Source organism: Lutra lutra, chromosome 6, assembly GCF_902655055.1.
Source record: "Lutra lutra chromosome 6, mLutLut1.2, whole genome shotgun sequence".
NCBI classification, from domain to species: domain Eukaryota; kingdom Metazoa; phylum Chordata; class Mammalia; order Carnivora; family Mustelidae; genus Lutra; species Lutra lutra.
This window is the reverse complement of record NC_062283.1, coordinates 35,640,055-35,664,186: the sequence shown is the minus strand read 5'-3', so window position 1 is coordinate 35,664,186 and position 24,132 is coordinate 35,640,055. Positions and strand designations below refer to the sequence as shown.

The following is a 24,132-nucleotide window of genomic DNA, read 5'->3' as shown; positions in this document are numbered from 1 at the left end:
CACCCATCAACTCTTTGAGTGCCAGAGAAAACCTCAGTGAAACACTGTACTCATCCTCAGTATGAGGCAAACTTAACGACAGTGGCTAATTTTATTAAATTGAATATTAGATGTTATGAGAGAGAAGTATCCATATCTGTACAAGCCCTTTGATATTTAACAAATCCGAAGGCATCCACTTAGTAGAACTAGCCCTATAAGTAAGCAGAAGGGTGTCTACTTACTTCTCCCATCCAGCTCTCCAAAATTCTGGTATCAGTAATTCAAAACTTTATTTCATGGACTAGCAGTAAAATGCAAATATCCCTAAGAACAACAAACCTTGAGGGATTGTCAGCTAATACATATCAGAGGGTGAGTTCATGAGACTTCTTCAAGTTATAACAAACCTCTGTAAGGCAGTAAAGAAACTGAGGACATCAGCTGGAGGGTCACTATCACCAAGAGTAGAAATGCTGGAGACAAGCCTCACCTGCTTCATAGTTTTACCCAAATCTGGCCTGGCATAGGCAAAAGAAGTTCTGTTTCTGACATGAAAATATCTGTTCATCACGTGTGTCTTATCTTATTTCCTACAAAAGCCAGTTGACTACAGTTGGTATTTAGTCTATTACTGGTAACCTATTTAATTAGACAACATTTCTATCCAAAGATACTCCCTAAGACTAATTGTATGGAAACCTCAAAAGATCACCTCGAAAGTCACGCGAGGATGAAAGAGGGTCTGGTTCAGCTAAACCCACTTAATATGCAGTATCAGAAACCTTTAACCACTGCCAGCATCCATGCCTGCTAACATCTCTAAACTGGGAAGACGTAGAACCCATTTGCTAGAGCTCAGTAAGACATGTGACTAATTGATAATAGCTCATATCTCATATCTCTCTCTAAGACTATGTGAGGAAATAGTATAGCCTAAAGAATGTCAACAAAATACTAAACCTTACCAAAAGAGGCATTTGAAATAAATCAGGAAGCATCCCTTCCTGGTGTAAAAAATCATGATGCTTCCTATATGTGCAGTTCTAGTCACACATCTCACAAAGCAAAGCTGGAGAAGGTTCAAAAACAGACACCTAATATAAGCAAGGTGAATGAATTAGGATTCTGTAAACGGGGAAGACCAGAAAGATAAAGAAGATGAAGGCTATTGACAGTCATACCACCTTTCCAGAAACCTCTGTTTGGATAAATATAAAAATGATTAACAGTATGAATTAGGAGAACAGCCACCTAGATCTGGAAATTCCAGATACAAGAGATTTCTTATGGCATGCAAAAACCAGAAAATTACAATAACAGAAATTTGGCAAACTTTCAGTATTTGATTAAGTTTGAGAGATACATATTAAAAATCTAAAGACCCCCCCCCAAAAAAAAAAACCTAGAAATCTTCATAGATAATCCAGCCCTAAGAGTTTCTAAGGGAAATGTCTATGCATGAGGCACATCCCTGATGCTGTGGGGCTACCCAACATGAAAAGCAACTTTCATCTCCCAAGAGGGTGTCCAAGTTCCCATAAGAATGGAGTCAAATAAATCCATTCATTACAGTAAATTCAGCATCTCTCAAAGTAGTACAACTAACTATACATTGGGTAGGGAGGAGTTTGAGGAGAAGAGGTAAAATTTTCAAAGATATTTTTTTAAATTACCGTTTGCTCATTGCCTTCTCCTGTTGAAGGCTGGTAAGTGATTCTGTATTTCTGCACACGACCACTGGCGGGATCCCATTTAACAGTCAAGCTGTTAGATGTTGCGTTGTACACCTGAAGGTTTCGTGGGCCACTTTTTGGAGCTGCAAAAAGGTTGTTGAGAAACATAGTAAGCTCATAGAATGAGGCCTCCTCCCAAAATAAGCACCATTCACAAAAAAATCAATATACTTTTAGGTTTAGGACTAAATTTGACCTCATGATAACTGATGGTCATGGAATCCTACATGACTCCTTAACAAATGGCAGTAAAGCAATGTTTTTCAAAAAAAAGTTTTAACAAAGTCCCAAGAGATGCCTTATAATTTAAAAGCAGAAAAACCTGTTTACAATGGATTTTGTGGTATTTTTTCCATTCATTCACTTGTTCGTTCATTCATTCATTCATTCATTCATTCATTATTTGGTCATTTATATGGTTCAGCAAATTAAACTCTTACCTTGTGTTGTTAGGGGTATCAAACGTGCTAAAATTAAAAAAAAACAGAATTTGGGGAAATATTACTAATATAGTTATAGCTCTATTTTTTTAATTAATTTTAACATAATAATGTCGTATTTGAAAGCTGAACACCTACGTGTGCGCTCACTGCCAGTCAGGTCATCACTTTCTGACTCATCAGGATAAATGGCAGTAACAGAAACTTCATAGAGAGTGTTCGGGTTCAGGTTTTCAAACACCAAAGTATTTTCATCTCCATTTAAGATGGTCTTAGTGAAAGAGAAAAAAAAAACACACACACACACAAAAAATTAAGTCACCATGTCTATCATACTCTCAAAGGCAGTTTATTGACATTATTTAGCCAGAAGTTCTTCTGCCTTTAATACATGCCAGGAGCTCAAATGTCACTAATAGAAAAGGATGCTTTTCAGGCAACAAAGGTAATACCTATTTCAAACACAATTCCTTGTCATGAAATAAGAAGTTTAAAAAAAAAAAAAAGTTTAAAAAAAACTTTTAAAAAGGAAGGAAGGGAGGAAGGGAAGGGAAGATAAGGGAAGAGAGGGAAAGGGGGGGTAAGGGAGGGGGAGGGGGAAGGAAGGGGTAGGGAGGAAGGAAGAGAATTAACATTACCTCCATCCTATCTGAGCTTCCAAAAGGCGCCCAGGTTATCCTGTAAAGGGACACATCTGAAGCTCCATGATCCCAAGTCCCTCGGAAGCTCTCTGGTGTCACTTCAGTAATCCTTAGGTTTGTTGGGGCTGGCACCGTGCCTATCATGAGGTAAAGCAGGACAAAGTTTCTGAACAAACAATATAATACACAAATGATATAATAAAGCCACCTCGTTTTATCTTCATGGACATGAAGAAACAGGCTGAAATCATCATTTAGAACCAAGTATCTTACCAATTCAGTTCATCTGAAAGGGAAGTATAGGAGAAAGCTCCAAAAACTTCAAGCACCATATGGATGTAATAGGCTACTATTTGTATTAAATTAATATGGTGCATGGAGCCCTGGGTGTTATGCACGAACAGTGAACCATGGAACACTACATCAAAAACTAATGATGTATTGGACAGTGAGTAACATAACGCAATAATTTTAAAATGATGATTTTTTTCTAAATACTTCTTAGTAGATGTGATACACACACACACACACACACACACACACACTGGAATACTATGCAGCCATCAAAAGAAATGAAATCTTGCCATTTGCGATGACGTGGATGGAACTAGAGGGTATTACGCTTAGCGAAATAAGTCAATTGGAGAAAGACAACTATCATATGATCTCCCTGATATGAGGAAGTGGAGATGTAATGTGGGGGGTTTGGGGGATGGGAACAGAATAAATGAAACAAGATGGGATCAGGAGGGAGACAAACCATAAGAGAGACTCTTAATCTCACAAAACAAACTGAGAGTTGCTGGGGGGAGGGGGGTAGGGAGAGGGTGGTGGGGTTATAGACATTGGGTAGAGTATGTGCTATGGTGAGTGCTATGAAGTGTGTAAACCTGACGATTCACAGACCTGTGAATCTGGGGCTAATAATACATTATATGTTTATTTAAAAATTTTTTTAATTTAAATAAATAAATAAATACCTCTTAGTAAGACTCTTCTAACCCAGTTAATCATTCTGCATCTCACACATTTTTTTCAATGTCATATTTGAAAGCTGAACATTTACATGTCAAAACTATGAACTTGTTCACAGAGCAGTACACATAAGCACAAACTTTGGTATTGATTATCAAAGAGTGCATATATGGTCTATCATAGTCTATGAAATATTGTGATCTAAGTAAGTCATGCATGAGGTTTTCCTGTAGAATGCTAATGTTAAACACAACTGAGGAAGACTGTACTGACTGTGTCCAGAGATAGGAATAACCCTACAGGGTTGATGACTGCTGAAACCCCAATTAAAAGCCCCTCCATTGACCAGGCACCCTAGTTAGTTCACAGCACATGGAATCTGGAATGTCTGCCCCATGTTCTGAGCTTTCATTGTCAATTACTTCTTTATCCACTATTGACCAATTCTGACTTCACAAAATCCAGGGCCATCAAAAATGTATTTCTAATAATTATAATGAAAAGGCTCATTGAGAGAAAATGAGTGGTACCATGTCCAGAAGCACAACTGCAAAACAAACCAACTGTTAAGAATACACTTTGGCTATACCTAAAGTTATTAGAACATCTCAAGGATTTTTTTAATTTTATTTTATTTTTTTTCAGTGTTCCAAGATTCATTGCTTATGCACCACACCCAGTGCTCCATGCAATATGTGCCCTCCTTAATACCCACCACAGGTCTCACCCAACCCCCCACCTCCATCCCCTCCAAAACCAACCACATATTGAAAGTATTGATTTAGTATACTAACTTACCTGCTTTCACTAGACTTTTTTCCTGTACTTCACCTGTTATGCATGTGCAAAGCTGTCAGTTTACTCATACGCATCAATTTTCACTTCCAGACACTACCCTTACCAAGTAGGAACCAATGCCAGCAAGGCAAGTGAGACTGCTAAGAGGGATCACGGGTAAGAAAGTAGCAGAAGTAGATACTGTCAGTTGTTAAGGCATAGGCTGTGCCATTTGGCAAGAGACCCGATCAGGTACAGAGAGCTAGGTATGAAAGGAGAAGTTTTTGAACCTCTAGTGAGGGAGTGACAGGACAGCAAGTAAAAGTTCAGATTTGTATTGATCCCACCAGTAGCTAACTAGATGAGGCAGGGCAAGTCATTTAAATTCTCTAGACCTGTGCTGTCTACTCTCAGAGTCACCAGCCATATACAGCTACTGAGTACTTGAAATGTGGCTAGTCCAAATTGAGATCTAATGTAAGTATAAAATTAACACACACTGGATTTCAAAGAATTATTATGGAAAAAAATATGTGAAATATCTTAATACTTATTCTACTGATACATGTTGAAATGACGATATTTTTGATACATTGGGTTGAATATAATACATTATCAAAATTAGTTTCCTTTCTTTCTACTTTTTCAAATGTGGCTACTAGAAAATTTTGAATTATAGAAGTAGCTCTCATTATATTTCTTCAGAACACTGAGGTCTCTAGACCTCAAGTTCTTAGCCCCTACTTGAGCAAGAAATTATGTGTTGAGCATGGTGCCAGGCACTGGAGATGCAAATTTGTACAAAGTAAGTGTGTCTCTGGCTTCACTTGGGGGGAAGAAGGGGAAAAGCAGAATAGATAGGAAAAAACAAACAGGTAGTCATAATTGGGTTAAATACTATGGAAGTACCCTAGAGGGAAAGAAACAGACAGCTCTGGAAGCAGCACCAAAATGGAGCTGGTGAGGAGGAGCCTAGGAAGGCTGCCCGACATCTCCCCTGATTCTCCATTATGCAGTCCTCCCCTTCACCTGACATCTAACAAACAGCATGCAATCTGAGCTCCACTTACCTCACCATCCCTACACCATCCCATGTGTTCTCAATCAATTTTTTCTTAACTCCACAATGAAATTATGAACTGGTAAGGGCAAAGATACTTATATTTTGTTACCCCAATAACACTTTACATATAGTAAGATCTCACAAAATATTTGATAACTAACACAACCTTCCCAGAGAAAATGTCCAGTGTGCATCAAGAACTTACTTCCTCCCCATTGCCCCCCCTCACCCACAAGCATGTGCACACACACACACACAAAACACGCACACACACCAGTTAAGTATCTGGAAGATGAAGTAATGACAGTGGTGGATAGAATAAAGGAGGATAAAAATTATCATAAAAGGAATGGACAAGTTCAATCACTCTATTATATACCTAAAACTAATGTAACTCCATATGTTATAGGGGAATTAAAATTAAATTAAATTAAAATTAAAACCTTAATTGAAAATAAAAATAAATAAATAAGAAGAATAGACATGAAGGTAGAAGATAAGAAGAAAATAAGTGAAAAGCAATCTGTGAATTTAAACATTAAATACTCAAAAAACTGGAACCAAGAAACAAAAGGACCCAATAAGTTCAGTTACACAATCATGTCATGTCATTTCTCAAGTATCAGTGTAGCACAATTATAACTTACGGGTAGTTTCTTGAGCAGTCATGGGGGGAGACTCCCCTTCATCATATACTGCAGACACGCCTACTGTATACAGGGTTTGTGAGAAGAGGTCTTTGAGAGGGGTGCTGGTCCGTGACCTGTCTACCTCTACCTGTAATAGAGCAGTGGAACTATTTTTAGTAAGGGTCTAGTTTTAACATCTCTGTTGTTTATTGTACTTCTTAGCACAAGAGCATAAGAATTGTGCTACAAAAAATAGCAATGTTTTTCAATATGCATGAGTCCAGGAACTGGAGACAGTTTAAATGCTTATAAAGTGGGAAAATGTATGTACTAGAGCTCTATTTGAATGCCAGGGTTTGGTAAATAAGACTGCCAACAGATTCAAACAACCTAATCATTTTTCACTGACAGTTTCTCTGTTTCCCTTTGCATCACTGCTTTATTTCTCTCAGAAATTGTCTTCTGTGCATTATCTCATTTGCTGTGCACAAGAGCCCTGTGAGACCCTCTGGTCATGGTGTCTCTTTTGAAATTGAAACCTAGAATGAAATGAATGCGTGCATATGTATAAATTAGCTTTGATATAATCCAACTGAACAGCATGGTCAATAGAAACTATTTCTATCTTCCAAAAATGTCTCTGAGATTCTGACATTGATATGCTCTCAAGCACACATAAGTTTTAAACCCATTCTCTAGTGAAAACCCTCAATTTGCTCCCACTTTGAATTAGGGTGTCATGGAAACAAATCTCTGCCCCATCTCAAAAATGCTCATGGCCAAAAGGACTTTCCTCTAAAGATCTATTTATTTACGCTTTCTCTCAGAACTTCTCCATTGTCCTATCTTCCTATTATCTGACAAACTCTCCTCTTCCTTCCTGTACCCCTTACTGGCTTTTATTTTTAGACATATTATTTTTTTTTTTTTTAGTAATTCATAGAATATAGAGCACCAAAAAAGACATCTGGATGAGAAGAAAGTACTATCTACATTCTATGACTCTTTGTCCACTAAGGGATGATGATTTTGAGATGAGTATCATGGAAGAAAACATTTCTAACATAAATGCAACAAAATCCAATATATTGTCAATATTCAAAAATTGCTCTACTAATATAACAAGCTTTCAACCCTAGATTAATAAAGTGCCAAATATTCAAAACACACTATCCTCTGCACTTTTTTGAGTTCTGTTGTTAAACCTACTAGGAAAACAAATACTTCCAAATCCATTCTTCTAATCTTCAACCTACCTCTTTGACATCATCTTCTGGTGTTTTGTAGCGAACGATGTATTTACGCACTTTTCCAGGCGCGGGTTCCCATAAGACATTCATGGTGCTGTGAGTCACATCTCTGAGTCTCAGATCTCGAGGTTTGGGTAAAGGCACTGGAGATGCATGAACAATGAAGTCCAGATGTGGCTCTCAACCACAAAACTCTAAAGCATTCACACAAGCTTTCAAGGAGTTGTTTAGAGAAAATTTAACAGTGTGCAGCAAAGTAACTTTAAACAAATAGCTCTGATGACAAAAGTACTATGATTCTACCAGATTCTACTCAAGTCCTCTTAAGAAAATTTCTTAAAATATGATAAGTTAAAATTTTTAATACAATTCTAATTTCTCTTTTTTATGTAAACTTCCATTCTATTTTCCAGCTCTTTCTTGCTGCTCAGCTATAGTAAATCATAATTCACCACAAATGTACAGCTTGTGTTTCTTTCTCAGATATTTAAATCAGTTAGGATAGAAAACAAAATCCAAAGAGTTATGGTCTCCTAAGAATAGAAAATGATAGAAAAACAAATGGTTATGAGAGTGAGGGATGAAGATGGGCCAAAATTAAGCACCTGGTAAGCTTATAAGAAAATCCATAGGGGTCTAAACGGTTATGAGAAAATTCAAATGATAAATTTTTGCCAAGTCAAAGCCTTACTTAAAAAGAACAAAGATGAGGATAACTAACAAAGAAAGTTTCTTTTATTATATGAGACAGATCTCTTTTTCCAGCTGCCCGTTGACCAATTTCCTTTTGTCTCTCATTTCAACTCTGTGGATCTCTTCTCCTAAATGTCTCCCTCCACCTACATGATGCTGCACCTTTATCCCTTCGATGTTTTTGTCTCTCGGCATCTCTCTGTGTCCTCCCTTCCTCCACTGGTGCAGTCAACTTTATATCAAATCCATGACCGTACTTGCCTTTCATCCCACTATGACTCTCGGGTCTTCTCTCCCAGCACTTTGAGAACACATGTCTCCATCCCTAGCTGGCTTCCCACTCTTTCCATCTGCCACTACCTCATTTCTACAAAGCCACCAATTCCAGACAGGGTTTAATAAATAAAAAATGATTATTTGTTGTCAATGAATTTATACTGTCCCGCCTTTCGGGGGCTCTTTCTCTTTCCTGCTTATCATGATTCTCAGTCCCCTTTCTCCCTTGAAGATTTCTTCTGTCTTCTTAATTGCCTTAAAAATGTGGGCTGAGCCTCAAATTTAAGCCATGTCATCTATCTCATCATGACCTCAATAAGCATAAAACAAGACCTCCAGCCAGGAAAGGCAAGGGTTCTAGGTGCAATTCTTGCCACTTTTCAAGAAGAAAACACCTAAATGCCAGTGAAACAAGCCAAAAACGCAAAAGGAATTGATCAACGCACACAAGGAAAGTGCAAACCCCAAAGGAGTTCGTGTGCTCTATGTTGCCTGGTATTACCTCATGGTACACTCCCAATATCTAGCATAGTGACTGAAGTATATGACCAATGTTTTTGGATTGAGTAAGCTGATTAACTCACTTAATTGAAACGAACTTTTCTATAAGTGCCATAAAGTACCTACTTCAGCAAGAACCTGGAACATCTTAATATTAAGTCTAGTATCTTCCTCCAAAATTACACTCACCCAACATTCCCTTCTCACCAGGGCTATATATCCCTTACTTCATGGATATACAACACCAACTTTAAGATGTACATTATTTTATTCTCCATGCCCTGACACTTGGCCAAAAGTACACCATCAATTGTAAGAAACATCTCAATATCAGCTATGTTCAATGTGAAAAAAAAGTACACCCTAGAATCAATTTAAGATGCTGCCATAAGGCTAGAGTTAATTTTAATTCTCGAATTTGATTGCCATAAGGAATAATCTTGTGACTTATGCATAAATTATCAAATTATTGATAACATTATTGGGTAAAAGAAAAATCCTAATGAACATTATGTCTACAACAGTAAGGAAAGAAGGAACACTGGCAGTATCTTACACGTGACTTCCCGAGCAGTGACAGGTTCACTAGCGAGGTCATGCAAGGCAGCCTGGACTGTGACTGCATACTCGGTGTTGGGAAAAAGATCAGTCAGTTGCACATCATTCACTGTTGGCCCCACACGCATCTGCATATGGACATACCAAAGGGAAATAAGACATTCAAATCAAACCTTTCCACTTACCAGGGATATGCAATTACAGCCTACTTGTAACTACTAGATGATAACACAACTTTTCTTTTTCACCTCTCTGAAATGAATTTCCTTCTTCATGCTAATGTTTTTTAAAATGTGTCACAGGACCCAAGTCTAATTTTCTATTTTTTTGTTTTGCACATAATGTTATAAATGATTCATAAGCAACTGGAGTTTAATGAGGATTCTAAAACTATAAAGTCTCAGAAAGACTCAATGAAAAAGAAACAAATGTCTCCCACCTCTTTCGGTTTTCTTGGTTCTGTGGCGTTGATGGGTTCGTATGACAAGGTGTAGCCAGTAGCCCCTCCCACTGGCTGCCATTGCACATGCATGGTGGTAGGGCTAACATCATAAATATTCATGCTGACCACAGGGACTGGTACTGTTGGAATGTAAAGGCAAACATCAGTCTAATGCCTGTCATTTTACTCATTTTTAGTTGTTGTTTCCTACTTACTAAGTGATATTTATATATGTTAAATAGAGAATGAATTGCTATGAGAAGTCAGTGAGAGCCAATAGAATCCTTTCCTCTCTCCTGAAAAACCCAATCTCATTGTTCATTGCCATCTCATACTCAGGACTGCAAGTTACAACTATTTCACGGAGGAACAAAGTTTAAATTTCAACTGGCATTCCAATGAGTCTATATGGAAGCCAAAATAGATACCAACTTCCTGAGATTTCAATCTCTTTTTCTGGAACATCTTTAAGTTGACTATTTTCAGTCTTCAATCATAGAATTTCATACATAAGTAACCAGCACAGTATTTTACATCAGCTTTCACAAAAAAATTAATTTAAGTGAGAGAGTCATACATTAATAACTGGAACTTAGGGGATTCATGAGTTTTTTGAAGATAGGTTCATGAGGCACAGTAAAAGATTTACAGTCTCCTCTTCATTTAATGCCAATATAGATTCACATATATTGTCCAAAGACTGAGTTTAAAGTTTTCAGAAATTATCAGATTAATCCTGCCCATTATTAAATACATTATTTCCCACCTCCTATGGTATAATATGAAGGCTAGTGACAGAAAACATGGAGGAGGGGTTCAAGATGGCAGCATAAGAACATCTGAAAACACTTCCTCCCATGGATATAATAAATTTATAGCTACACATGAAATAATATCCTCTGAAAAGGACCTGAGACTAGATAAACAGTGCTTCCACAACAAAGATAAAAGAGACATATCAAGCAGGTAGGAGAAGTAGAAACTCAGCCTTGTCCAGGACCCCACCCCAAGCATGGTGACTCACAGTTGGGAAGGAATTCCCAAAATATGGAACTACCCCTCAAGAAGCAAAAGAAGTGTGCCCCACATCAAGTACCTTGATCTTTGAGTCCAGCACCCGAAAAAGAAGCCCCTAAAATGCCTCATTTTGAAAATGAACAGGGATGAAGTCCAGGGAAACCAAGAAACTAGAAGGAATAGAGAACATGCTCTTAAAGAGCTCGTGCACAGACCCACTTGTCCTGAGATCCTGTGTAAAAGCAACAGTTTGGAAAATGCCTAGATCATAAGTGAGACAGATCTGCTTACTAATTTTAAAGCAGTTGCCAGAGAGGCAGGAACCTGCATTGGCCTTCTCTACGGACAGAAGCACTGACTGGTGTCATTTTTGCAATCCTATTCTAACTTGTTAGTGATACAGCTGGAAGCACCCTTTTTGGTGTTCTCCCTCATGTCTGCTAGTATGCATGCTACATGCTCCATCCGCCCCAGTAGCAGTTGCACCACAACCAGGCTGGGTGAGTGCCCCATATCCCACCGAACCTGTGCCAAAGCTGTGGCCCCACCATAGCCAGCAGGTCCACATAGTCCACACAAGAGATGTCCCACCCACAAGATGGTTGCCTGGCTCTGGAGTCCAGGGGAGACTGTACTCTGGACCCCATGGATCATCTCCTACACAAGATCACTCCTTCAAGACTTGGAGAGGTAGCATTTTTACCTGATAAATATACACAGAGAGTCAGGCTAAATGAGGAGACAGAGGCCTATATTCCAAACCAAAGAACAGGACAAATTCCCAGAAAAAGATTTTAATGACATGAATATAGCAATCTACTCAACAAAGAGTTCAAAGTAATGGTCATAAAGATATTCACCAAACTCAGGAGAAGAATGGATGAACACAGTAAGAACTTCAACAGAGATGGAAACTAGAAGAAAATACCAAACAGAATTTATAACTGAAATGAAAAATATACTAGAGGGATTCAACAGCAGAATGGATGAAGTAGAAGCCCAAATCAGTGGGCTGGAAAACAAAGCAATGGATTTCAACTGGACAGAGCAACTAACTGAGAAAGAATTTTAAAAAGTAAGGATACCTAAAGGGACCTTTAGGACAACATCAAATGGTATAATATTTGTATTATAGAGGTCCTAGAAGGAGAAGAGAGAGAAAGGGCCAGAAAAATTATTCAAAGAAATAATAGCTGAAAAATTCCCTTATCTGGGGAAGAAAACAGAAGTTTGGGTTCAGAAAGCCCAGAGAACTCCAAAAAAAAAAAAAAAACCAAAGAGAGAAGGAGAACCACACCAAAGTACACTATAATTAAAATGGTACAAGTTAAGAATAAAGAGAGAATCTTAAAATAGTTAAGAAAAACAATTTAGGGATGCCTGGGTGGCTCAGTCAGTTAAGCGGCTGCCTTCAGCTTGGGTCATGATCCCAGGGTCCTGGGATCGAGTCCCAGATCAGGCTCCTTGCCCCACAGGGAGACTGCTTCTCCCTCTGCCTCTGTCTGCCACTCTGCCTGCCTGTACTCCCTCTATCTCTCTGACAAATAAATAAGTAAAATCTTTAAAAAAAAAAAAAAAGAAAAAAAGAAAAGAAAAACAATTTATTCCATACAAGGGAAATCCCATAAGACTATCAGAGATTTTTTCAGCAGAAATTTTATAGGCTGGAAGGAAGGATCATGATATATTCAAAATGCTGAAAGGAAAAATTTTCCAACCAAGAATTCTCTATCCAGAAAGACTATCATTCAGAATTTAAGGAGAGATGAAGAGTTTTCCAGATAAGCAAAAGCTAAAGGAGTTCATCACCTCTAAACTGACCTTATAAGAAATGTTACAGGGATTTCTCTACACTGAAAAGAAAAGATAATCATTAATAAGAAGAAAATATATGAAAGTAACAATCTCACTAGAAAAGGTAAAGAGATAGTAAAAATAGATCAATCACTGATAAGGCAAGTATGAAGATCAAAAGGTATGAAAGTCAAAACATAATAAAATCAATTAAAATTACGATAGTTACCTAAAGGATCATAAAATAAAAAGATATAAAATGTGTCATCAAAAATATAAAATATGGGGGATAAAAATGTAAAGTTTTGGAATGTGTTCCAATTTAAGCTGTTATCAATTTAAAAGAGACTGTTATATACATAAGATGCTACAAGTGAACCTCACAGCAACCACAAAGAAAAACTTATACTAAATACATAAAAGAAAATAAGAAAGGATCTAAGCATAATATTAAAGAAAGCCAGCAAATCACAAGGAAAGAGAGAAAGAGGGGGAAAAAAAAGGTCAAAGAAGAACTTCAAAAACAGCCAGAAAACAACAAAATGGAAATAAGTACATACCTAATGATAATTACTTCAAATATAAAAGAGCTAAATTTACCAATCAAAAGACAAAGAGTGGATAAATAGATTAAAAAACAAAAAAGAAATGTCTATGTGCTACCTATAAAAGACTTCAGAACTAAGGACACATACAGACTGTGAAGGAAGGGGATAAATTATTCTATGCAAATGGAAATGAAAAGAAAGCTGGCATATACTCATATCAGATAAAATAGACTTAAAAACAAAGAGTGTACTAAAAGACAAAGAGGAGCACCACATTATGATAATGGGATGAATCCAACCAGAAGACACAACATTTATAAATAAGTGTTTATTTATAAACACCCAACAAAAGAGCACAAAACTATATAACAAATATTTGAAAACCTAAAGGGAGGTTGGGGCATCTGGGTGACTCATTCTTTAAGTGGCTACCTTCGGCTCAGGTCATGATCCCAGGGTTCTGGGATCAAGCCCCACATCAGGCTCCCTATTTGGCAGGAAGCCTGCTTCTCCCTCTGCCCACTCCCCCTGTTTGTATTCCCTCTCTCACGGTCTTTCTCTCTGTCAAATCAATAAATAAAAATCTTAAAAATAAAAAAAAACCTAAGGGAGGGAGAAATTGAAAATAAAACAATAATAGCAGGAGACTTTAACATCTTACTTACAACAATGAATAGATCATGAGACAGAACATCAATAAGGAAATATTGACCTTAATTGACACATTAGATCACATGGACATAACAGAAATATACATAATGGATATATAATCAGAATATTTCATCCAAAAGCCACAGAATGCACGCTCTTCTCAAGTGCACATGGAACATTCTCCAAGACAGATTACATGTTGGGCCACAAGATAAGTCTCAATAAATTCAAGAAGACTGAAATCACATCAAACATCTTCTCTAACAACAAAAGTAAGAAACTAGGAATCAATTACAGTAACAAAACTGGAAAAAATACAAAAACATTAAAATCAAACGATATACAATGGAACAACCATTAGGTCGTCAAAAAAAAAAATCAAAGGAGAAATCAAAAAATACCTCACAAAAATGGAAAGAAATATAACATACCAAAATTTATGAGATGCAACAAAAGGGTTCTTAGACAGAAATAGGCCTACCTTGAGAAACAAAAAAAATCTCAAGTAAACAATCTAATTTTACACCTAAAGAAACTAGAAAAAGAAAAATGAAGGAAGCCTACAGGTTAGTAGAAGAAAGAAAATAGTAAAATCAGAGTCAGAAATAAATTAAATAGAGAGTAAAATGAAAATAGGAAAGATTAGTGAAACGAAGAGCTGGAAATGATAAACAAAATTGACAAACTTTAGGTAACTAACAAAGAAAAAAGTAAAAGGATTCAAATAAATAAAATCAGAAATGAAAGAAAAGTTAATGATACCACAGAAATACAGAGGATCATAAGATAATAATACAATCCATAATATGTCAACAAACCAGACAACCTGGAAGAAAAGGGCAAATTCTTAGAAATATAGTCTTCCATGACTGAATTAGAAAGAAATAGAAAACCTAAGTAGACTGATTACTAGGAAGAAGATTGACTCAGTATCAAAAACCTCAAAATAAACAAAAGTTCAGAACCAAACAACTTCACTGGTGAACTCTTCCAAACAGCCAACAAGATTTAATACATATCCTTCTCAAACTCTTCCAAAAATTAAAGGGAAGGGAATGCTTCCAAACACATTTTACAAGGCCAACACTACCCTGATACTAAAACCAGACAAGGATGACAGAAAAAAGAAAATTACAGGTCAATATCCTTGGCAAACATAGATGTAAAAATCCTCAACAAAATATAAGCAAACAAAATTCAACAATACATTAAAAGCATCATACATTATGATCAAGTGGGATTTATTCCAGGGGCGCAAGAATGACTCAAATTCACAAATCAATCAATGTGATATATAATATTAACAAAATGAAAGATAAAATCACATGATCATCTCAATAGATGGAGAAAAATTACTCAATAAAATTCAACATCCATTTGTGATAAAACTCTCAAAAAATGGCTATAGAGGAAATATACCTCATATAAAGAGACCATATATGACAAACCCATAGATAACATTACATTTAATGGAAAAAAGCTGAAAGATTTTCTTCCAAGTTCAGGAACAAGACAAAGATGCCCATCCTTACCACATATATTCAACATAGTATCAGAAGTCCTAGACATAGCAGCTAGGCAAGGGGAAAAAAGATATTCAAATCAGACAGGAAGAACTAAAACTGTCACTATTTGCAAATGATGATACTATATATAGAAAACCCTAAAGACTCTACCAAAAAACTGTTAGATCTACTAAATGAATTCAATAAAACCACAGGATAAAAGATCAATATACAGAGATCTGTGGTGTTTCCATATTCTAATAACAAACTATCAAAAAGACAAATTAAGAATAAACAATCTCATTTATAATTTCATCAAAAAGAATCAAATATCTAGGAATAAACTTAACCAAGGAAGTGAAAGATCTGTACACTGAAAACTAAAAGACACTGATGAAAGAAATTGAAGACACACAAATACATGGAAAGATATACTGTGCTCACAGATTGGAGGAATTGATATTGTTAAAATGTCCTTAGTGTTGACAGAAATCTACAGATTCAATACAATCCTTATCACAATTACAATGGATATTTCACAAAAATAGAACAAATAATGCTAAAATTTGTATGAAACCACAAAAGATCTTAAATAGCCAAAGCAATCTCAGGGAAAGGAGACCAAAGTATCACACTCCCTGATTTCAAATTATACTACAAAGATACAGTAATAAAAACAGTATGGCACCAGCACAAACTTACACACACACACACACACACACACACACACACACACACACACAGGTGTCAATGAACAGAATTGAAAGTCCAGAAATAAACCCACACATATATGGATAATTAATTTGTGACAGAGGAGCCAAGAACATACAATGGAATAAAAACAGTCTCTTCAACAAATGGTATTGGAAAACTGGTCAGCCACAGGCAAAAGAATGAAACTAGACCACTAGTTTATACTCTACACAAAAATTAATTCAAAATGGATTAAACACTTAAATATAAGACCTGAAACCATAAAACTCCTAGAATCAAAACATAGATGGTAAGCTCCTTGACATCAGTCTTGTTGATGTTTTTGTAGCTCAGACTCCAAAGGCAAGGAAAACAGAAGTAAAAAATAGACAAATGAGACCACAAGAAACTAAAAAACTTCCTTCGGCACAGCAAAGGAAACCATCATCAAAACAAAAAGGCAACCTACTTAATGGGAGAAGATATTTGCAACTCATAACTCCAGTAAAGAGTTAATATCCAAACTATATAAAGAACTCATACAGTTCAACAGCAACAAGAACAGCAAAACAACTCAAAAAATGGGCAGAGGATGTAAATAAATATTTTTCAAAAGAAGACATACAGATCGCTAACAGGCACATGCAGAGATGTTCAACATCACTAATTATAAGGGAAATGTAAATCAAAACTACAATGAGATATCACCTCATTCATACATGTTAGAATGATTATTATCAGAAAAGATTATTATCAGAAAGACCATAAATAACAAGTGCTAGCAAGCTCACACACTATTGGTGGGATTGCAAATTGGTGCAGCCACTATAGAAAGAAAATGGTATGGAGATTCTACAAAAAGAGATTAAGAACAGTACTATCATATGATTCAGCTATTCCACTACTGGCTAATTATTCAAAGAATGCAAAACCACTAATTCAAAAGATATATGCACCTCTATGTTCATTGCAGCATTACTTATAATCGCCAAGATATAGAAACAACCTACATGTGCATTGATGGATAAATGGATAGGGAAGAGATGATATATTTATACAAGATGTATATAATCAATATATATTAATATATTAAAATATAATATGTAATATGTAATATGATAAATAATATGTAATATTATTGTAATATCATATGTAATATGATAAATAATATATAATATATAATAAATATATATTATTACATAAATAAATATGTAAATATATATATGTGATGGGCCTGGAGGTGATGCTAAGTGAAATCAGAAGAAAAACAAATAGCATCTGATTCACTCATATGTAGGGTCTAAAAACAAACAAAAGCCAAAGAAACTATGAAACAAAACCAAATTCATGGATACAAAGAACAAATCAGTGGTTGCCAGAGGGGACTGGGGTTAGAGGATGGGTGAAAGGGCTAGAGGATGAAGTGTAGAGTGATGGACGGTAATACCGTTTGAGGGGGGAATCCCTTGTAGTGTATACAGATGTTGACTTACAATGTTCTACACTTAAAACTTATATAGTAAAGAGAGAGAGAGAAGATAAAGATTTAACAGAACTGAAGATTAAATAGACTCAATCCTTGCCTTGGAGAGAGTGATGCCCAATTCTTTGTCTTATAAGAGGCCTCCCTTCCCCTGGAGTCCAGCCAAGAAGATGGAAGAAGGAAAGAGTATTTTTATGTGGCTTCAAAAACCCTACCAGGCCTCAGAAATCTTGCCAGGTGCAGGAGCAAGGAACATCTCTGTCAAAAGCTCTACTCAAAGTCAAAGCCATTAGAGCCTCTCAAGCAAAGGCCAGGAGGCAACGGCCGGAAGACAAGGGTGATCTCATTGATAGGAGGAAAATCTGACCACCTGCAAAACTGAAATAGGTCACCTCTGCACAGCTCCCCTTCCTAATCTGAGTCCCACTCCCCACATGATATCTTTCTTAAGAAGTGAATAACTCTATGAAAGGTAAGTTATCCCTCCAAGTTATCTATGGCTATGACTACCCATTCCACCAGTGGGGTCCCAGGATGACAAGAACAAACAGTAAAAGCAGTTGAGTATTTATTGAGTACCTGGACAAAGAACACACTCAGTAAATATTTGTTGGATGGATATTGAATAAAGGAATGATTTGAAGGGCTGCCAAAAATCCTATATGGAATGCCTCCTGTTTATCTTTAAAAAGATAATGAGGAGAAGATTTTTTTTTTTTTAATCAGACTTACAGGTTTTTTCTGTGCCCTTCAGAGGTTCACTATATTCATCTTCCACTACAGAATACACATTAACAACGTACTCAGTTTCAGGCTTCAGATCTTTCAGTACTGTGCTACTTTCCAGTCGGCTGACATAAAACTAGGGGAAAAAAATAAAATAATAATAACTTAGGTTGTAATTGCTTCCCTCTTTTCTACTATAATTACAAAGTAGTTAACTGCAATAAATTTAGAAATTATATTTCAATGAGGCCATTGTTTTTCATTTTTGGAAATTACCAGATTACAATGAGATCTTAGACAATTCATGTAATTTATTCTCCCAGCTCTTGTTTCCTTATTTGTAAAATGAGTGGGTAAACTAGATCATATTTAATGTTTCCTTCCAACTCCATAACTCTAATATAAATTCAAAATTAATCAAGCATCCTTTAATTAAAAACCATATTGGTATTCTGCAATTCGTAGAAACTGTAAGAATTTAAGCAAAGATCTTTCCCTTTAATTAAGCCCAAATGAAAGCACCATTGCTGACTCAGTTCTGCCCCCCTTGACATCTTTCTTGCTCCACACCCAATATTTTTCTGAGTGCTCATGTGAAGAAGTCAATCTCGCTATCAGGAGGGAATGGGTTGTAGGTGTTGCCTACTCACTTCTTGACGTTTCCCTCCAGAAACTGGGTAGTATTCCACCTTATACCTATCCACACTGTCAGAAGGAGGTGTCCAGCTCACTCTAAGAGAACGATGGGTTCGCTCAGAAATAACTAGATTAGAAGGTGCTTCCAAGTCACCTGCACATGGAAACAAAATACATACACTTACTTCATTATTATAGCAAGGTGATGAAATTTGAAATTAGATTATAATACTACTTCCCATATTTCAAACTTGTACACACATATACAGTGTATCAGTCTAGAGTCCCATTGCTCATAAGACTTCTCTGAATGGGTAGGCAAAGGATTCTTCAGCCCCAGAAGATTCAAGGCTGGGCTCATTGTCTTTCATTAAAATTTGGTCCCACCGTTCCTTTAGGACACCACCAGTTTACCAGTCACCTAACTCAAAAACCTCTGAATCAACCTCCTTCCTCTAATCTTATACAATTGGCAATTCTATTGTCTCTTTCACCTTTGGTACCACCCAAGTTCACCACATTTAAATTCATCATGTCTTACCTCCTTAACTATAGGTTATACTCTGTGAGAACGGAATTGGTTTCTTATTTATGTTTAGTTCCCCTACAGGACCTAGATCAGTGGTAAGAGAAGTTAACCACTTTCTTAGTCAAGAAATAAGAAAAACAACCAAGTCTTTTAAAGTTTGGGAATACCCTGCTGCCTGTGATTATGCTCTCTGTGGGTAAAGTGAAATGACCAATGAACAACAGAATGACTACAGAACAATATCCAGAATTAACATCAATGAAAATAGAAATACTAAATTCACTATGACCATTAGAAAAATGTCCCCAATAATAATTTAAAGAGACTTAATCCAATGACTTCATTAGCATGTCAATCAGTCTCATAAAAACTCTTTCAACTGTCTTTGTAAAGCTGGGGAAAGAATTTCCATTCTTAGTACTCTAACCTTTATTATAGTTGGGTCATAATCAAGCCTACAAAATTATCAAGCAATTTTACTGTCTGAGAAACTAGAATGAATGCAACTATTACATAGTTGATAAAAAAAAATAAAGGAAAACAGATAAAAGATGTTTTCATCCCCACTCAAAGTCCTCTCCAACTAAATAAAACTACAGCTCTCTAAGCTAATCCAGAGCCAGAAGCCTACAAATTCTGGCTTCTTGGCTGGTTTATTTCTCCAGGGAAAAGGTCAGTCTGTTGTTCAAAGTCCAAAAAGAAAATCTGTAAATGTTTGGAGAGAAAAACTCAAAAAGAAAAAGGCAAATAAATGCATCCTCAATACCCAAAGCATATGAACCATTTCTACCAAATTATTTATCTTCAAATAAGTTACAAGCCATTTCTAGTTTGCTGCCATCAGAAACAAATCAGAGAAAAAATCAGGGACTAAACTAATGATTTTCAGGGCACCTGGGTGGCTCAGTGGGTTAAGCTTCTGCCTTCGGCTCAGGTCATGATCTCAGGGTCCTGGGATAGAGGCCCACATCCAGCTCTCTGTTCAGCAGGGAGACTGCTTCCCCCCACTCCCTCTCTGCCTGCCTCTCTGTTTACTTGTGATCTCTGTCTGTCAAATAAATAAATAAAATCTAAATAAATAAATAAATAAACAAACAAACTAATGATTCTTAACTGAGGACATTATTTTCCCCAGCAGTCATTTGGCAATATTTGAAGATATTTTTATTAGTCACAACTCAGGGGATGCCACCAACATCCAGTGGGCAGAGCCAAGGGATGCTGCTAAACATCTCCCAATACACTAAAGGGCTCCCTTCCCCCATCCCAAAAATAATTATCTGCCCCAAATATGAACAGTGCTAAGGGTGAGAAACCCTGGGATAATCTTACCTGGACCTTTGACACTGTTACACAAGTTAATGGTGAGGTCATCTACAATCTTAGAGAGTGACTCAAAATCTGCCACATTGTATGCGTGGGTATCATCAGGATCTGTCGCGATCATCTTTAATTCATCTTCATCAGCATTTTTAATACCTTAGGGGAAAAAGGACATATTCAAATTCAAAAGCATTTGAATTTTCAATGTTAAGTAGAACATACATGTGATTCTCCTCAATAATAAAATGATTATCTATAGTTACAAAATAGAAACAAAGGAAAAAATAATATAAATTAAAGGCTATTCTGAATTAGATTCTTCTAAATGCTTCTAGCACCACTTTCCCACCAAAAAGTGTCTCTTGAGTGTTTTTTCTGGAAAGTAAAATAACGGCTATCAAAAATAAACATGGTGCCACGGAAAACCAAACAGGAATTTTCCTGGATCTTATTAATAGTACATTTGTCCTGTTGATCCATTACTTTCTTCCAAGAAGCCATGTAGTTCTGTCCCATTTCAAGGGGAAAAGAAGAAAATAAGTTAACTTCTTGGCATATTATTTTGATAAATTATGTGATAGGGAAAATATGTTTGTTTGTTTTTTTGTGCTTCAAAAAATTTTTTAACTACAAAAATATCCTCAGCTTTTGTAACCCCAGGGGCACTGCTAGCCTTTTGAGTACTTACCAACAGCAAACAGCTCTACGCCTTCATCCTTGAGTTTCTTTGAAGGTGCCTCAACATCATCCTGTGACTTTCCATCGGTGATGAGAACACCAATTTTTCGAGCTCGAGGCCTCATGCCAGCTTGGGTCCTGAAGCTCTGTTGATGAATGAAATTCAAAGCCATGCCTAGTGGAATTTTTAAAAGAGCACCAGTCACATCATTATTCAGCCACAAGTTCTGACCAAAGGCAAGAGCTAAAAGTATATCACAACCACCCTTACTCACCTGTGAGAGTATTGCCTCCTTTGTATGGCAAGTTTGCGACAGCTTGCAACAAGCTCTTCTTATCTCTGTGAGCATTTAGCTGCCACTCTGTTCTGGGGTCCCCACTATATTGAGCAAGGGCTAAAATAACATCATTGGCATTAGCGTATATAAAAGAGCATGATGAAAATGTCTAAAGGTCTTCAGTATTGCCAGACCTACCAATCTGTACTCTTTTGGGACCAATCTCAAAGACTTCCACAATGCGAGAGATGAAACTCCTCACAGTTCGAAAATTAGCCCGGCCAATGCTCCATGATCCATCCACCAGCAACACAATATCTGCTTCCGCTCTGGTAATACACTCCATCCCTAATATGGTAATCATGACACAGGACAGGGTCAGGAGCAAATTCTTCACAGGGTTACTTCCTAGCCATGTCTCTGCCATCCCTGGACGCTTGCCTAGCTGCTTCAGTTCTATAGCTTAGCTTTGTGATTTGGAGGTCAAGACTCTCAAAATACGTCCATATGGTTTATTAACCTCAAATAACATTCAAGAAAATCACCAATTCCTCCAGTGATTATTTCCATGGCAAATCTTTCTTTCATCTTTGACCATATTTCCTGGCCACCATCATAGCCCCTGGAGACTTAAATTAAACCATCATTGTAAATATAAATGGGCTCACAAACCCAAGAGCTGAAATAAATGAATAAAAATGTATGGCTATCTTACTATAAGGCATCAATAACTTAAATAAAATTTTACTGTGATCTAAAGATTACATGCTGCATTTTTCCATAAGATGTATTGGTCATTAGCAGACTAATATGAAATGAACTGATAAAATGTGTGAGCTAAGAAGGGTCTTAGTGAGCTAAAAACATCTTCTAAAATAATTAAGCTTCTGGGTAATTATTTCATATATCACGAAGAATTCTTAAAATTCTTAAAATTAGACCTTTTTGAAATAAAGATATGCTGTTTTAAAACCTGATAGCTATTATATTATTAAGTTGTTAGCTATTTAACTTTATCATTTACTATGTATAACAATCAAGTAAATATAGGTGGTGAAGTCTGCACATTTAAAAAAACAAGAAAGAAGGAAGACAATTTAGAGGAAGTATGCAAACAAATATACAAATTGAGAGCTGTCGAGACAACAAGCACAAACACTGATACAAAGCTAGGGTGCTTTGGAAAGAGAGAAAAATCCCAATATCCTCAGTGCACAAGCTACAAAATAAAAATATAAGTCAGTTAATATCATCATAACAGAAACAATAGAACATTCGTGCAAAAACAGCAGGATTTGATACTTTATTTTATCTACATCATATTTTTTAAATACCTTCTCTTCTGATAGTTTACATTCCCAGCTATGACTTTTCCAACTTCTTGCCATTTTAGCATCTCATCTTTATATTGTTTTTAAGAAAACTCTTTGAGAAAAATTAAATGGTGCTCATCACACTACAAAGGTGTCCTTTGCGTACAGTACACTGCACCAGGATTGAGGACTCCCAGATACTACTCCAAACACCTAAGCCTTTGCAAGCCTTCCCCTACCCTGCCCGGATCTACTCTTTCTTTATCAAATGCTGGAAAATGTTGGGAAGTAAATCCTATCCACTACTTCTACCTCTAAGAACATTCAAAACTAGGTACATGCACATCGAAACTATAATTGTGGCAGGAGCAGGAAAATTCGAAGGGTTTATGTTACCATGCTGCTTCCCAAGTCATGGTTATCCACCTACTCATATAACACAACTCTGCTTGCTCAGCTCAAATAAATCATTTCTGCAACTACATTTACAAAATAAAACTGCGTTTTAGTCATCAAAAAGAGAGAAAATGTATATTACCTATCCATTGGAAAAGCTCATCTTTAAATAATACAGTACTATGTAACCAAGGTAATGCTGACAAGACAGGCCTTAAAAAAATATTCCCAAAGATATGCTTAGATGGATGTTCGAAAATATGTGTTTAGGCATGTAAATTATTTAAATGCATTTTAGTATAAAATGTTTATAGCTGCTTTTCACCGTGTGATTAACCTAACAGTTCACATTTGAAATAGTTTCATAATATTAAGGTTTCCTAGGGTAATGTAATTTGATTTCTTACCAGAAGATAAAATTGGCATTACAGTTGTGTCAGAAAGGGTTGTCATTTCTTGTCCAACAAGTGGCGAACTTTCTCCTCCATCAAACATTCCAAAAACATTTACTTTATAGGTGGTACCTGCCCTGAAATGTTAAAATATATAGTCTGTATGTATACTGGCTCAAGTGGTAGCATAGGTGCTTTGTTAAAGACATT

The 24,132-nt window shown here is 36.4% G+C and overlaps 1 protein-coding gene across 2 annotated transcripts in view; it reads right to left on the bottom strand.

Annotated features, from left to right (window-relative positions):
* Window positions 1-24,132, bottom strand: part of COL12A1 (collagen type XII alpha 1 chain) — a 119,238-nt gene that overhangs the window by 51,186 nt on the left and 43,920 nt on the right. For both annotated transcript variants that reach the window (XM_047733615.1, XM_047733616.1), the window contains exons 17-31: window positions 23,938-24,059; window positions 22,020-22,169; window positions 21,819-21,938; window positions 21,554-21,718; window positions 20,875-21,021; window positions 19,028-19,167; window positions 18,384-18,513; window positions 9,958-10,100; window positions 9,517-9,646; window positions 7,497-7,633; window positions 6,259-6,388; window positions 2,794-2,933; window positions 2,294-2,426; window positions 2,156-2,182; window positions 1,656-1,798 (exon numbers count right to left, since the gene is read on the bottom strand). In XM_047733615.1, coding sequence (XP_047589571.1) covers window positions 1,656-1,798; window positions 2,156-2,182; window positions 2,294-2,426; window positions 2,794-2,933; window positions 6,259-6,388; window positions 7,497-7,633; window positions 9,517-9,646; window positions 9,958-10,100; window positions 18,384-18,513; window positions 19,028-19,167; window positions 20,875-21,021; window positions 21,554-21,718; window positions 21,819-21,938; window positions 22,020-22,169; window positions 23,938-24,059 — 1,957 coding nt within the window. The remainder of the gene's footprint in view (window positions 1-1,655; window positions 1,799-2,155; window positions 2,183-2,293; window positions 2,427-2,793; window positions 2,934-6,258; window positions 6,389-7,496; window positions 7,634-9,516; window positions 9,647-9,957; window positions 10,101-18,383; window positions 18,514-19,027; window positions 19,168-20,874; window positions 21,022-21,553; window positions 21,719-21,818; window positions 21,939-22,019; window positions 22,170-23,937; window positions 24,060-24,132) is intronic.